General features: G+C 39.4%; 1 protein-coding gene across 3 annotated transcripts in view; it reads left to right on the forward strand.

Annotated features, from left to right (window-relative positions):
• Positions 1 to 12326, forward strand: part of wasf1 (WASP family member 1) — a 112649-nt gene extending 100323 nt beyond the window's left edge. For all 3 annotated transcript variants that reach the window (XM_037538157.1, XM_037538158.1, XM_037538159.1), the window contains 4 exons: positions 1997 to 2163; positions 4683 to 4853; positions 8860 to 9413; positions 10911 to 12326. In XM_037538157.1, coding sequence (XP_037394054.1) covers positions 1997 to 2163; positions 4683 to 4853; positions 8860 to 9413; positions 10911 to 11068 — 1050 coding nt within the window. In that variant the 3' untranslated portion in view covers positions 11069 to 12326. The remainder of the gene's footprint in view (positions 1 to 1996; positions 2164 to 4682; positions 4854 to 8859; positions 9414 to 10910) is intronic.
• Positions 12327 to 15802: the final 3476 nt, after the last annotated feature.

The raw sequence follows: 15802 nt of genomic DNA on the forward strand, positions 1-15802 counted from the left end.
ATCTCCTAATGTATGGATGACTTTCGTCTCACTATGCATGTGTGCACAAATGTGTGTGTGTGTGGGAGTGTTTCACCTCAGCTCACAAGTAACGCTTACACGACAGTTTATCAAAGCACTGTCTGGGAGGAAAAATAAAGATGTAGTGGGGAAAAGGCCATACCTGGAGTTCTGTGTGTGTGCGGGCTTGCAAATGTACATAAATGTGCAGCACAGGAAATGGATTCCTATGATATACATCTGTGGATGTACAAGTACTGTCAGTGACCACCCTTTTGTTTATTTGTTTTCCAGTCAAAATGGCCATAAAGTAAAAGTGATTCATTTTCATTGTCTGGTAAAAAGCAGGACACATATACAGTGCTGTGCAAAACTCTTAGGCACCTAAGCACATTATTTAAAAACCACTTATATTCGAAATAAGTGTGTTTCTGCTTGTAAAAACACGATATATCATTAGAACAAATGAAAAAAAAAAAACCTATGCTGGGAAGTAGAGGAATACAAACCTTGGGAAAACATATTCAGAATACAAAAATTAATTATGTGTTTTCAGTCCATGTTACATTCTGAAAAAGCAGTATAAAAGGCAGTATTCAGAATATAGTTGCTTTGTGGTCCTAGTCATTTTTTAGGAGAGTACTTTTAGAATACTTATCCACTAAATAAAAAACATATAATCTTTTAAATAAAGACCATAAGCGCTTGTTTACTAAGTATTTTAAAATCAGGGCATATGTTTCAAACATACTTTTTAGATTCTAAAGAGGAACTCAACAAAAAAAAAATGTAAGTTCCTGCTAAAGCCTGAGTAGACTGATAAATCACTGTGATGAGCCAGTTGATTTATTTCAATGTTCAGGTCTTTTGAGGGTTAGTAGAACTGAACAGTGTCCTCAGTAGTGAACATGTGTTCTGTGGTATGTTATACTCATAGCTTGCAGCTAAAAATTGCATAGGCACCTACTTTGAAGTAAAATTTTCAAGATTTTGTTATTGGAATATTTGGAGATTTAAAACTTTACTCAGATGATGAAAGATTAACAGAAGAATAATATGAATAAAACTGTCAATTATCAACAGTAAGGAACAGCATGAATTAAGTAAAAATGGCAACAGCAGGTTTTTAAATATGCCTTAGGAGGATGTTGTCTGAATGTGTTCTAAATATGTTACTTTTTTATGTATTGTAAATTAGGACAGTGCATTCATTATTCAGCCATCAGTACTTCTTTAAGTATTTTGCCCAATTTTGCAAATAAACATAAATACAGTAAAAAGTAGCAAGAGTTTCTTATTTTCAGAAAAGTAGTTATTATAACAAATCTGGCCCCCAGCCAGCTCCATCACCAGCACACTGCATTTTACATAATGAAGCACTGACTAGCCAATCTATTGAAAGTTATTGGATGATAACCACATGTAATACCGGGTGTTCGGGAAATGGTTAACAAACACATTTGCATATATAAAAAATCACTACTAATTATTGATTTTTGTATTTATAGTAATATTTATGTTTTTCTGAGTGAATAAAGGCATACTGACCAGATAAATAACTTTTTAAATCTTATTTTCTCAGGGCCCTAAGTAGGGCACCTACTTCTGAGAAAAGAATTGAATAACTTGTAAGTAATGGCTTCTTGTCTAAACTCAGTAATGGCCATCTTGACTGGAGATTAGGTAAGTGAAAGGCAGGGCTGCTGACTTTTGTCCAGTACTGTTCATGCCATGTGTGTAAATGAGTGAATGGGTAACTGTAATGTAATACTGTAATACAATAAAATACAGTATTCTCTATGTCTACCCACCTAACTCTCAGTCTTTTACTCTACTCTCTCCATTTATTACTAAGATCTCTTCATCTGGCTCCTCTGCAGTGCTAAACTTCCAGATTGTATATGTTTGACAATAAATGTGACCAAATGTAATAATCATTCTCATATAAACTCTGTAATTCCTCAGTAAAAATTGCATACTGTTTCTCTCATTTTAGCTTAAGAACATAGATCGTCCTGTAGAACCAGAGAAGGTTCCGCGAGCTCCTCATGATCGCAAAAAGGAGTGGCAGAAACTGGCTTTGGGAGCGGAGCTTGCAGAGGACGACACAGACGAGAAACACAAAGAGACCACCAATGGCGCAGTACCCTACCATGACCCCAGGTGTGTGTGTGAGCACTTCCTTTCAATCTCGTTGTGGGATCAAAACGTCTGCACTATATTAAGAAAAAGATAAATCATGAGAACAAAATGTATATCATTGCTGTCCAAAAAACATGTATTTTTATTGTTGAATTTTATTTTTCTAAATCATTTGAACACAGTGGCTGATGATGAATGATAGTGAATGGAGTAATAAAAATTCTACAGGATCACCTGGAATAAAGCCTCTCTATGTTAACTTACATTAAAAGTTAAGAATATTTTTGGCTTCTGAAGTTACTGTTTTGGAGATGAAAAAATCCTTGTTACATTCTTAGTATTTATTTGCACTTATTCTACAATTACAATTGTTATAACTGAGAGAAAAGAGCTGCTTATACAACCCCAATTCCAATGAAGTTGGGACATTGTGTAAAACATAAATAAAAACATAATACGATGATTTGCTAATCCTTTTCAACCTATATTAAATTGAAAACACTACAAAGACAAGATATTTAATATTCAAATGGATAAACTTTATTGTTTTTTGCAAATATTCACTCATTTTGAATTTGATGCCTGCAACACGTTCCAAAGAAGTTGGGACACTGGCAACAAAAGACTGGAAAAGTTGAGGAATGCTCAAAAAAACACCTGTACCTTCCACAGGTGAACAGGTTAATTAGAAACAGGTGAGTGTCATCCCTGAAAGGGAGCATCCACTTTGTGAACAACTGCGTGAGCAAATAGTCCAGCAGGTAAAGAACAACGTTTCTCAACGTGCAATTGCAAGGAATTTAGGGATTTCATCATCTACAGTCCATAATATCATCAAAAGATTCAGAGAATCTGGAGAAATCTCTGCAAGTAAGCGGCAAGGCAGAAAACCAACATTGAATGGTCGTGACCTTCGATCCCTCAGGCGGCGCTGCATTAAAAACCGACATCATTCTGTAATGGATATTACCACATGAGCTCAGGAACACTTCAGAAAACCACTGTCAGTGAACACAGTTTGTCGCTTCATCTACAAGTGCAAGTTAAAACTCTGCCATGCAAAGCGAAAGCCAGATAACAACAACACCCAGAAATGCCGCCGGCTTCTCTGGGCCCGAGCTCATCTGAGATGGACTGACGCAAAGTGGAAAAGTGTCCTGTGGTCTGATGAGTCCACATTTCATGTTGTTTTTGGAAATCATGGATGTCGTGTCCTCCGGGCCAAAGAGGAAAAGGACTGTCCGGATTGTTATCAGCGCAAAGTTCAAAAGCCAGCATCTCTGATGGTATGGGGCTGTGTTAGTGCCCATGGCATGGGTAACTTGCACATCTGTGAAGGCACCATTAATGCTGAAAGGTACATACAGGTTTTGGAGCAACATATGCTGCCATCCAAGCAACGTCTTTTTCAGGGACGCCTCTGCTTATTTCAGCAAGTCAATGCCAAGCCAAATTCTGCATGTGTTACAACAGCGTGGCTTCGTAGTAAGAGTGCAGGGACTAGACTGGCCTGCCTGCAGTCCAGACCTGTCTCCCATTGAAAACGTGTGGCACATTATGAAGCGCAAAATACGACAACGGAGACCCCGGACTGTTGAGCAGCTGAAGTTGTACATCAAGCAAGAATGGGAAAGAATTCCACCTACAAAGCTTCAACAATTAGTGTCCTCAGTTCCCAAACGCTTATTGAGTGTTGTTAAGAGGAAAGGTGATGTAACACAGTGGTAAACACGCCCCTGTCCCAACTTCTTTGGAATGTGTTGCAGGCATCAAATTCAAAATGAGTGAATATTTGCAAAAAACAAAATTTATCCGTCTGAACATTAAATATTTTGTCTTTGTAGTGTATTCAAGTGAATATAGGTTGAAAAGGATTTGCAAATCATCGTATTCTGTTTTTATTTACGTTTTTCTAACAGCCCTACATGTTACACCCCCCACCTGGGAAAAATTTGCACATACCTGTTACAGTACAGCATATTATTACCTCTACCACCTACTGACTAAATGTACCACTCTTTGTAAACAGAAACAAGCCTCACCTACAGCACATGATCAATTAATCCAAGAAGTTCTATTTTGTTAGGTTTAAAAACGTATGATTCTCTCCCTGGAGGTAAAGTAAAAAAAAAATTCTGAAAAAAAAAATGCATTTGTAGACATCTGCTTATCTGGCGTATTAATCGTTATAATGGAGGATCCCCCCATTTGCTTCCATACAGGCTCTACTTTTCAGGGAAGGCTTTACACTAGATGTTAGATCACTGATGTGAGGATTTGATTGCATTCAGTCACAAGAGCCTTACAAGCCTGACAAGGTCAGGTAGTGATACTGGATGATTAGTTCTGGATGATAATGTAACTCAAACTTATCCCAAAGGTCTTGATTGGTGCTCCAACAATCCGTAGAATTTATCTTCACTGCTCCATAGCCCAACTGAGCGTTATACATTTCTGTCTGACAGGCATGTTGTGTGTTATAACCTTGAAATAAGGAATGATTAAAATCTGATTTTTCCTACCTGGTTCACTCTGATCAGGCAAATGTACATGGAACATCTGGATGGTCCATACTCTCTGGCCGCTCTTCCGTACTCTCAGATGAACGAGCTGCTGAACCGGACAGGAGACCGCATGTATGGCCGGCCACACGAGCCCCCACCACCGCCACCCTCACACCCGGCAGACATCAAACCAGCCTCAGCCATCAGGTACTCACACACAGCCCTTAACACCACACAAAAAACAGCCTTAACAGTCAGCTACTTTATAGCTTCAAATATTTGTCTAAAACCACTCAGTTTCCATTCGATTTGGTCAGGTTCAGATGTCATTTCCCAAATATGTGTTGAGCTCAGGTTGGACCGGATGCCCGCCCCGATTTTAACATATTTTGCCCTGCATTTCTCCCTGCTTTGATTTTACATTTTCAGTGCTTTGCCCTGTATTTCTTCAGCTTTGTTTTTTTGCCTTACTGTATTCTTTCTTTCTACCATCTTTACCTTGAAACAGTTTTTAATCTGGCATGCTGGAATCACCCACTCATGTTACTGCCAGAATTTGGCACTGAGGTCCACAAGGCCCACGCTTGTGAGGAAATAGATGTGCAGGACATAAAACAGTAAATCGATTCAGGAGAGAACAGTTTAGTGCAGTCAAAAGGACGTTTATATTTAGTAAGTAAGTAATGTTATTTATAAAGCACATTTAAAATGTGTTGAGCAGAGTGCTGTACAAAGTACTATGTACAACAAGCAACAAACTCCACCCACCACCACTGTCCACTTCTCTAATGCACACACATAATTACATGCTCACATACATACATACTCATTTTGATACATTCAGGTGTTCGCAAAAGCTAATTAATTAAAGGTTTTTAGTGTGTCCACCCTTTGTTTTTTTCCCCTCCATATTTTAGCAAACAGATAAGTACAGAGTGGAAGTCCAGTTGACTAAGATGCATTTTCTTGCAACAGCAAGATTTACCAATCAGTAAATCTTGATCTGCAGAGGGTCCATTAAATGACACTCCTAATTAAGGGTTTTCATTTAAATGGCACAGATGAAGCATGTTTGGGATCAGTTGGTAACTTCTTGGTGGGACACTAAAACTAATTTGATCCCCATCACTTTGTACCTGACAGGGTCTGTTTCGCAAAGGCATTGCTTGATGGATACATTATCGGAATTTGTGTGATTTTGGGCAGCTGGTTTCATTATATGATAGTATTTCAGATACTAATTTATTGATGATCTAATGAAGAATATTATTGACGCTACATCGTAATTTAACCAGCACGCTCTTCAGATTTTTTTTCCAGCTTTTTGGTTAGGATGGGCTGGTTTGGGTCAGTTTTGGATGGAATATTTTACACACATTAGAGGTCTGTGATTTTGAGATCCAACCAGGCCCAACTGGTAGTGCTAAATTTGAAGCCTGAATCTGACACCCACCTGCACAAGCTAACAGAGACAGACATGGTTTTGCAGTGTGTTGGTTTGTTACTGTGTGCTTTAGTTATGCGTCTGAAAAAGTCATGCAGGGATAAAGTGGCATTTTACACATCCGTAATACGCTAACAGTATTTATTAGCAGTTTATTTTTGCAGAATTGCTGATTCTACCTGGAAGAGCACAGCATCAACTGTTATTCCTGCTATACTAAAGTTTCTCTCTCTACTACTGCTACTGCAGTGAGGACATGCAAGACCCAGAGTTAGTATGCTTTAGTGAGTTGCTAGGACACGCACACACAGCACTTAACAAAACAGAAATACATCATGCTAAATAACATGCTGTAGGTAACGTGGGTGATGACTCATGCCATGGGAAACTAATGTTCCCATATCGATGCATAATTCTATGTATTCTACGTTGTGTAAGCATTTTGTTAGTCTCCTTTTTTTATTTTGGTTTCTGAGCTTAAGCATGGGTAAAGACATAGCAGTGTTTACTTGCAGTAATATATAGTTGAGTACAACCCTTCATAAAGATAATAATACAAAATTGTGTGTTATTATAATACCTGCTGCTTTGCTCTTCCTGGTCTGCCTTTCTTATTTTTTCATTCTTTGTTTGGGTTTGTTTGACTTTTTACACTTTTTACTCTGAGGCATTTCTCTCATGAGTTAGCATTTCTCTTGGCTTTGTAGCAGGGGTGACCCAGTTCAAAACACATGAGTAATAACCCTTGCTCCACCCTGCTGTCTGTGTGTGTGTGTGTGTGTGTGTGTGTGTGCGCGTGTGTGTGTGTGTGTGTGTGTGTGTGTGTGTGTGTGTGTGTGTGTGTGTGCGTGTGCGTGTGTGTGTGTGTGTGTGTGATTTCTTGTTTTATTTATAGTTCTGAGGACAAAAACATTTCACAGCAAAAACACCTGACTTGGGTTTTCTCTCACACTCACAACTCTCACAACTCTCTTTAACACCTGAGCCTTTTAGTCCTTTACACATTGTTGCTGATACAAACATGTTTGTTTGGGGCAGACTTCAGGAACAGAATTCAAGATTGTACTGTAATGTGCATACTGCATTTTTTTTTCACACCTGAGTAGCAGCGAGTGTTTAGGACCTCATTTTTCAGCTTTACGACTGAAATAAATTTTAGTTTAAGTCAAATTTTTGTAATTTGTCCGGAGTTTTCAGTTTCTTCTTAAGTCACGTTTGAGTTGGATTAGTATACATAGGAAGGCACTGTAATTTAAATGAGTACTGGCAGTATGATTTTAACTGAGTATGCATCTCAAACCAAATGTCTGATAGGTAATAATTGTAGGGAGATTAAGCTTTTAAGTTTAATCCTGTTTGGATAAAATCATGGTAATGTAGTAACAAAACTTACTTAGTTACTTAATCAGGATACAAAAAGCGTTCTGTATTGAAAAGGCAATAATCAGATTTCAGGTACATTATAAAAATTGAATGATTACTAGCAGGGTTACGCTGAGGTTATTTACCACTCTTGTACACCAAACATGATTTTTGGAGGTGAAAATGCGACTTTATTTTAATCAACCACCTGTTTTGTGAACTTCCACAGGCAACATGAACCCCACTCTGCCAGCAACTTGTCTGTGTGCTGTATGGTTGCTAACTGGTTGTCACAAAGCAGCTTTACAGAAAATTTAATTCTCAAAAACTATATAGAATAGGCAAGACATTCAGACTTTGTGCCTAATACTCCCAAGTGTTTCAACTCCTAAATGAGAGGGTGAAAGTCTCCATGCTGGTTTTGCTTTTCCAAAATGAAAAATAGCCTACCCAGTGCCACCATTTGCCTTTTGAGGAGTAAAGGATTTTTTCCTATGACTTTTCTTATTTAAAGACATTTTGCTGTTTGTTAGATGAGCTTTTGCACAGTCCAAACAGAGTGAAATCAAAGATGCAAAAAAATAAATGTAAAGTAATTGCACTGCATCTGGTGTGCATAATGCATCATGGGGTCCAAAACTAGTAAAAATGTGGAGACCACTGGTAAAAATATATTCTATTTAGCATTCCTTTCTCTGTTAATACAAAGTTTTTCACTACAAAATTCACTACAAAAAAAAACCAATTTGAGTGAAAAGTAGAATCATTGAATGTTTACATGAATTTCAAAATTTTAAGAAAAAATAAAGAAATTAAAAAATATCTGACCTTGTTGTGCAAAAGTCTTAACTTGATCAAACTCATAAATTTGCTTAAATTGACCCAGCTTTGGCCCTCTTTTTGGCCACACACTGTGTAGCTATAATATATTATTTTCATGGCTTTCCTTTTTGCCTTATTTAAATGTTTTTTTTGTCTTTACATAATCGTGTAGGTAATAAAAAATAACGAGGTAATCTGATTACATTACTTTAATGAGGTAATCTTTGGGATTAAGTTATAGATAATTGTAATCTGTTTCGAAATTGATTTTTGAAGTAACCCTCCCAAACCTCAATATAAACACTGCAGTCCTTTAAAGCCTTCTTCAGTCTCAGAAATGCTGAGTTGGGTTACAAGCATATAGAATACAGTTGGGACAAGTAATGTCATTAGATCAATAGCAGGACTCTGTTTTATGTAATTGGTATGTGTGTGTGTTCTCTGAGGTTCATCTGTGTTTGAGCTGTGTTTGGAACAGTGATGCAGGTCGACAGATACACAAGAATCAATAAAGTCATCTTGTAGAAAAACTTAAAAGTGCTGACTCAACAAAGCACTGATTGTCTGTCTTTCTCTCCCTTTCAGCTCCAGTTCAGGTTTCTCAGACAGTCGTCCTCAGTCTCCAGCTCGCACTCCTATCTTCCTCAACCCCAATGCCCCGCCCCCTCCTCCTCCCCCATTACCTCCACCTCCACCCCCTCTCCCATCCACCCTCTCAGGGTCCAGCATGCGGGGCACACCGCCACCCCCAATCCCACCACTACCCTCTCAGCAGCCCCCAATCATACCCCCTCCTCCAGCACCCCTTCAAATCGCCCCTGGTGTATTACACCCTGCACCTCCTCCTGTGGCTCCACCCCTTCATTCCTCTCCGGCCCGCCTACAGCAGGATAAAGCTCTGCCCGCTGGTATGGGAGATGGGACTGTTTTACCCCCTCCTCCACCTCCTCCTCCTCTGCCTCTCCAAGGGGCCAGGAGCTCCTCCCCCTGTCCATCTGCAGGCCCACCCCCTGTGCCTTCCTTCCCTGGAGCAGTTTCATCTCCTCCTACTCACTCGGGTCACGAGGTCAAAAGGCATCCTGCCAACCTGCCGCCTATCAGCGATGCACGCAGTGTTCTATTAGAAGCCATTCGTAAAGGTAGGAGCTTAGCCAGTCCCCTCATTGTGAACTCTCTTTTGAGCTTATGTAGTGGATTGTTGTGTGTTCTGATGGTGAATTTGCGAGCTGAACACTAGAAAGTGGTAAACATGGTTTGTGGTAAATCCAGACAGGTTTGATGTAACCTCAGTCAAAATAAAGCACCACAAACAACTCATACTCACTGGCCATTTTATCAGGTGCACCTACCATAACAGGTGTAGTTGGTGGGTTACTGTAGCCCCTCTGTTACTGCAATATTTGTCAGCCCTCATCTACAATGTCTAGCAACAGAAAGACACCAGCGCAGGATCTGGCTGGTGGATCATTGTCAGCACAGCAGAGATACCAAAAAGTTCTTGTCGTGTTAGTGTGCTACACTGGGGAGATTTTAAACGGTGCTTACTGTCAATTTTTTGAACATAACTACTTTGTTGGTACACTTTGTAGGTATACAGTTAGAGACTACAGCTAATCTGTTTCCTTGCACAATTTGTGCTGGTCATCCTGTAACATTTCTGCCTAATATGCTGTTGGTCCAGACTTGTTGTTCAGCACATCCTTCAGATGCTCAAGAATGAGATCTGGATAATTTGGAGGCCACAACACCTTGCATTCCTTGTCGTGTTCCTCATACCTTTCCTTAACAGTGCGTGCAGTGTGATAGGGTGCATTATCCTGCTGAAAGAGGCCACTGCCATCGGAGAATACTATTGCCATGAAGGGTTTACATTCCTTATGTTTACGCTTTTGACAGTGGACAGGGGTTAGCATGGGCACCCTGACCAGTCTGCAGCTCTCCAGAGCTTTATGTAGCAAGGTGCAATGCACTGTGTGTTGTGACACGATCCTCCTGTAACCATCATTAAAAATTTCTGCCCTGTGACACAGTCGCCCTTCTTTTGGTTCAGACCACATGGGATAGCCTTCTCTGCCCTCTCACATCAATAAGACTTGGGAGCCCAACATCCTGTTGCCTGTTCAGGGTTTGTCCGTTCTTGCACCGCTGCTGACAAGCCTTGCTATTTTGTGGGGTTGTACCAATTTACCAGTCCAAGTCGCTCAGGTCCTCATGCCTGCCCATTTTTTCTTGCGTCTAGCACATCATTTATAAGAACCAATGGTATGCTTACCGTCAACATTATGAGATAATAAGCATAATTCGCTTCATCTGTGAGTGATCATACCATATAAACTCTATGGTTGCTGTGTCAGATAAAATGGCCAACGTGTAGTTCATGTAGTGCTTGTTATTTTCTGTACCTCTTGCATCTTCAGCCAGTAAATTCTTTGTTACCACAGTAATGCAGTGGCATTGATTGATCTCAGTGGCTATGTGTTAATGACCATATGAATGCTGGCAGTTACGATGTGGCCATGCGACAGTTTCTTACTTCTTACTTGTACTTCATACTTCATAATTAACTAGGACCATCCGAAGCATCATTACACAGACCACGTCTTGAGTGATCTCTCTTTTCTCATGCTCTCTTGCAGGTATACAGCTGAGGAAGGTAGAGGAGCAAAGGGAACAGGAGGCCAAACACGAGCGTGTGGGCAATGATGTAGCCACTATCCTGTCTCGACGCATTGCCGTGGAGTACAGCGACTCGGAAGATGACTCGGAATTCGATGAGGTCGACTGGATGGAGTGAGAGAGGAGAATGTGAAAGAGAAGAGGATGTTACGCAGGGAAGGAGAAGGAAATTCCCATTAAACAGATGTCTCATTTAACTCTTTGTGCCCCTCCTCCATGGTTGTCTGTGGTATGTTTGGGAGACTTCCTGACTTCGGTTGTCTTTTTCTGAGTGCTTTGCTTTTTTTTTTTTGCTTTTTTCACACTATATAATTCGATCTATGTTGCCATTCTCAAGATTTTTTAACTGTTCTTGTAGGATTAATGAATGATAATAACCCAGCTGTTTTTATCTTGTAGCTCATTTTAAAGGGGGGACAAAAATTCACTGTCTCATTGTTTATTTGTATGAAGCGTTACATAAAGGGGTGATGAAGCGCACCTTATTGAATTCTAAGGCAATGCTGCCACCTTCTGGTTGTAAAGAAAACTGGAGTGGCATTTTTTTAATTTTGTTGTATTTTACATGACAAGGAAACACATTTCATATCTTCAATAGGCCAGTAAATGCCTGTATGGACCAAGGCACATACCTTGAGAATCAGTGTGATGGTTCATTTAAAAAATTGGACACGAGTCTTTTTTCATATCTTTGAGGAATATGTGTAATATTGTAATGATTGTAATAAGAAAAAAATGGAGATTCTTGTTTGTTGTAAAGATTTGAAAATTCTTGGGCATAAGATAAATAGTAAGTGTTAAAATGAAGCCTGTGAGAGGCATGACACTGCTGTGCTTTATCAGGGCTCTAGAATCAGGGTTCTGGCCTACCCATCGAGGCCTAGATGTCTAGCACTACAGCAGAAAAAAACACCACAGGAGAAGACAGAGATATGTCCTTTAAGTCCCAGTGCTTAGTGATAATAATGAGGAGCATTGTGTTTGAAAACAGTATTGAACAAAACAGATGGACCATCATAATTTATCATTTCTACGATTTAAGTTTGTCACCACCCGCCGGTCATCAGCGAATGAATGACCTGCCATCTACCTGTGCGTGTTCTAACTGAAAAAGACTTGCCGTTCATTTCTCTTTTTCTGCCTTATGGTTTGCGTAGACGTGTCGTTAAGTTGATGAATGTACTGTGCTGTTACTACTTTTTGCCTGCGTTCCTAAGCATTAGCTGTTTCTATGTTCCAGCCAGGAGAATAATTAAAAAAAAGAAAAAGATGAAGAAAAAAAACTAAATATGAATCAAAAGTGTACACCTTGTAACTTACGTAACTGTTTAATGTAACAGTTTGCTTGAATTAATAAAAGCTAATGTTATGTTTGAGGTTCATTTAAATGTAGTTGTATTGCCAGCTGGTCATATGTAGGGATGTCATGTTGGTATTTGTGGTATTCCTTACTAATGTGGCTCACAGACTGTATTGTAGCGCTGTTCAAAGAAAAGATTAATGCTCCGAAATTAAACTGTTATAATTCACCAGAAGAGGGTGTTACAATATCAAGGTCAGAGCAGGATGTCTTTAGTACCTGAAACATTTAAATCAAATTTGATTTAAATTTTAGTTTACCAAAAAACAGCATTAATTTTTTCTTCTGCGTAGACCCAGAGTTCCTAATAGGGGCAATTAGTCATTTTTTTTGACAGACAACAGTATGATGCATAGCTAAAACACAGTATGACTCATCCTGAAGTCTGTCCATGTGTTCAGATGGCAAACCGCAAACCATATTGCAGTGGTAAATAATCTTAAATAAACCTGCTTATATGGCTGTTTTTTATATAAAAATGGACAAAAATTTGTTGCTAGAATAGCCATTAGGAGCAAACATCTTAAAGTCCTACTTTTGTCAATTGTTATATTGTTAGATATAGTATGTCATACTGTGTCCAAATTTAATGCAGGTGCTGCTTACTGCACTCTTCAGCGGTATGAAGCTCAGATTGGAGAGCTCTGTGGCCGTGAGGGAAGACTGGCTGGCAAATTAGCATACTGAGACTATTCCACCACACTGTATAATGCAGTGGACACTATCTTCTACAATGTTTCATCATCTCCTTCACTTTTGACTGCATTTACAGATGACTTACAATAAAGGTAAGGCTGAAAAGTAATGGTACTCCTAGATGGACTCTACACACCAGCCACACTCCATCCTGCTGAGCATCTGAGAAACAAGAAGACCAGGGGATCTGAGAGCTCTGTGGCTAAGAGTGAGGACTGGTCAGCAAAGCAGCTTGTTCAAACTGTTTGAGCACATTATACAACTCTAGATGCAGAATTGTTTTTGTTTTTGACATGTTTTAACTTTTTTTTGTTCAATAATATCACATTTTTAACTGTATTCAAAGAAGACTTTCATACAAAAGGTTGAAAAACTTACAGCACCCAGTAAGGTAATCCCTGGTGGTCTTGCATTCAAACACAGACCAAGTTCCACCCTGCTTAGTTTTTGAGATCAGACAAAGGGGTCCAAGCACTGACCAAGCCTCACATTTCTGAGATTAGACAAGATCAAGGGTCCTCAGAGCTTTTGAGCCATTTTTTGACTGTTCGCTTCTGTCTTCTACCATGATATAGAAAAAAAAAATAGTGTTGATGTCACCACTTGGTCAATTTGTGCAAATTTTGATTTCCCTGACTTCAACAGCCAAGAGCACTTGTGATGCTACCTGTTGGAAAACTTGTTTTTTTCGGTAAAATCGAGACCACTTGAAAGCAGCGTGACACTGAAGTGCGTGAGCTGTCTTGTTTCCCTTGTTACTGTCCATTCTCTTAGTTTCTCATGCTCCTTTCCTGCCTATAGCTCCTCTACAATTTTCCTGGGAAGGAGAGTAGTAGTAGGAAAGGAGAGGACATGAGCAGTACCAAATGTTTCTAAAGAAGCCCAAGGCTTCTCAGGGCTTTTAAGAGACCAGCTGTTGGAAAACCCTAACCCGCTCCTCTTCTGAGATCAAACGAGCTTTTGATTACTTAGCTGATGCTGTCTCACAATACAGGTCTTTCAATGAGCAATTTTCTATTTTGCCTTGTGAAACATCTAGCATGGCAATGTTCTGTCAGTGTGGGTGATACAGAGCGTCTACACAAAACCCCCAGTGTTGTGAAGGGTTAATCACCTTCTCATCATTTGATAGTGGAATGACAGTCGATGGTGTTTGAGTCAGAGGTAAGTTAGTTGTAGCTGTAAGAAGTGTTTGTTTTTAGAGTTTGTGTAGATGGTGGAGTTTAGGGACCAGTTGAGATCATCAAAGATGTGGATGCTGAGGAACTTGAACAGCATCCTGACATGTGAGCTTTGACAGTGCAGTCCAATTCAATGGTGTCCTCTGCTGAGCTGGGTCCAGTGTAGCAAGCAGCCAGGACTTCAAATGTGAAAGAACTAGTCTTTCAAAGCTCTTGGAGATGACGGAGGAAGTCATTTAGAGCTGAAGCAGTCTAATGCTTCGGCACTGGCACAATGGTAGCAGTCTTGAAGGGAGTTGGGGCAACTGCCTGGGCCAAGGACATTGAAAATGTCCAAGAAGACCCCAGCACATTGGCCAGGTTGTCCATCAGGGCCAGCTGCGTTTCATGCATTCACCTTGCTCAATACCTTACTTCCACAGTGTAATGTAACTTTAAGTGGACACAAAAAATAACTTTCAAAGTGAAGATTAGGTTCTAAACCTCAGAGCAGCTGGTTTTCAATGTAAGCACCGACTGTTATGCCCTGGGCTGCATTTAGTGATGTAATTTGAACTGCCCCCTTCCACCTTTTCTGTCTGTTTCCTTACAGGCTGAAATTTTCCAGTTTGGGAATGGTTTATGTCCAGTGCAGGACATCCAAGTGATCATTCCTTATGATTGGTAAACAGGATTGGTACAATGCTGAAAAAGCCCAAACCACCACACGGGGTGTTTTTGCCCGGCAACAGACACCATGCGACCACAGCAGTTTGGGCTCTGAAATACTTAATGTTCTCTATTAGATTAACAACCTTGTTGTTTGTGTCTATTGCTGCCTTTTATGTGTGTGTGTGTACATATATATATATATATATATATATATACACACACACACACACACACACACACACACACACACACATACAGGGTGACTCAAAAGTCATAGGACATTCTTGATTTCTTGACTGATCCATAACCAAAACAAAAGCTAAGTCTAAGTTTCAGGAGTCAAGGAATCCAACTTGGTTCCCAAAGTTTTTAACCAGGTGATGTAACCTAATAGATAATGTCTCTCTCTTTGTATGTGAAGAAAGCACTTTAAAAGCACTTGGTAATGCAACATGCAATGACTTTTTACCCCAGTAATAATCTGGCCCAGAAGCTGCTTGGCAATATTATTATGACTCAATAGATGCAGACTTTAAATTCTCAGTCCCTCTTAGTTCCACAATATAACCAATTTTCACTGTGTTCCAAGATGACTTCAAAATAAAGGTAGAAAACTTTGCAGCATGACCTAATGCAGGTTGGTCTTCAATCCAAGCGCTGACCAAGCCCAAGCTTCTGAATTAAGGCAAGACTTTCAAAGATGCTTATTCATTATGATACTGTCAGGCAATAAAGGTCAAAAGGTCAATATATATATATATATATATATATATATATATATATATATATATATATATATATATGTGTGTGTGTGTGTATGTATATATATATGTATATATATGGCAATATAGTGTGTATATATATATATATATATATATATATATATATATATATATATATATATATATGTACACTATATTGCCAAAAGTGTTTGGTCGTCTGCCTTCACACGTATATGAACTTT

Source organism: Pygocentrus nattereri, chromosome 4 (assembly GCF_015220715.1).
Source record: "Pygocentrus nattereri isolate fPygNat1 chromosome 4, fPygNat1.pri, whole genome shotgun sequence".
In the NCBI taxonomy this organism is placed as follows: domain Eukaryota; kingdom Metazoa; phylum Chordata; class Actinopteri; order Characiformes; family Serrasalmidae; genus Pygocentrus; species Pygocentrus nattereri.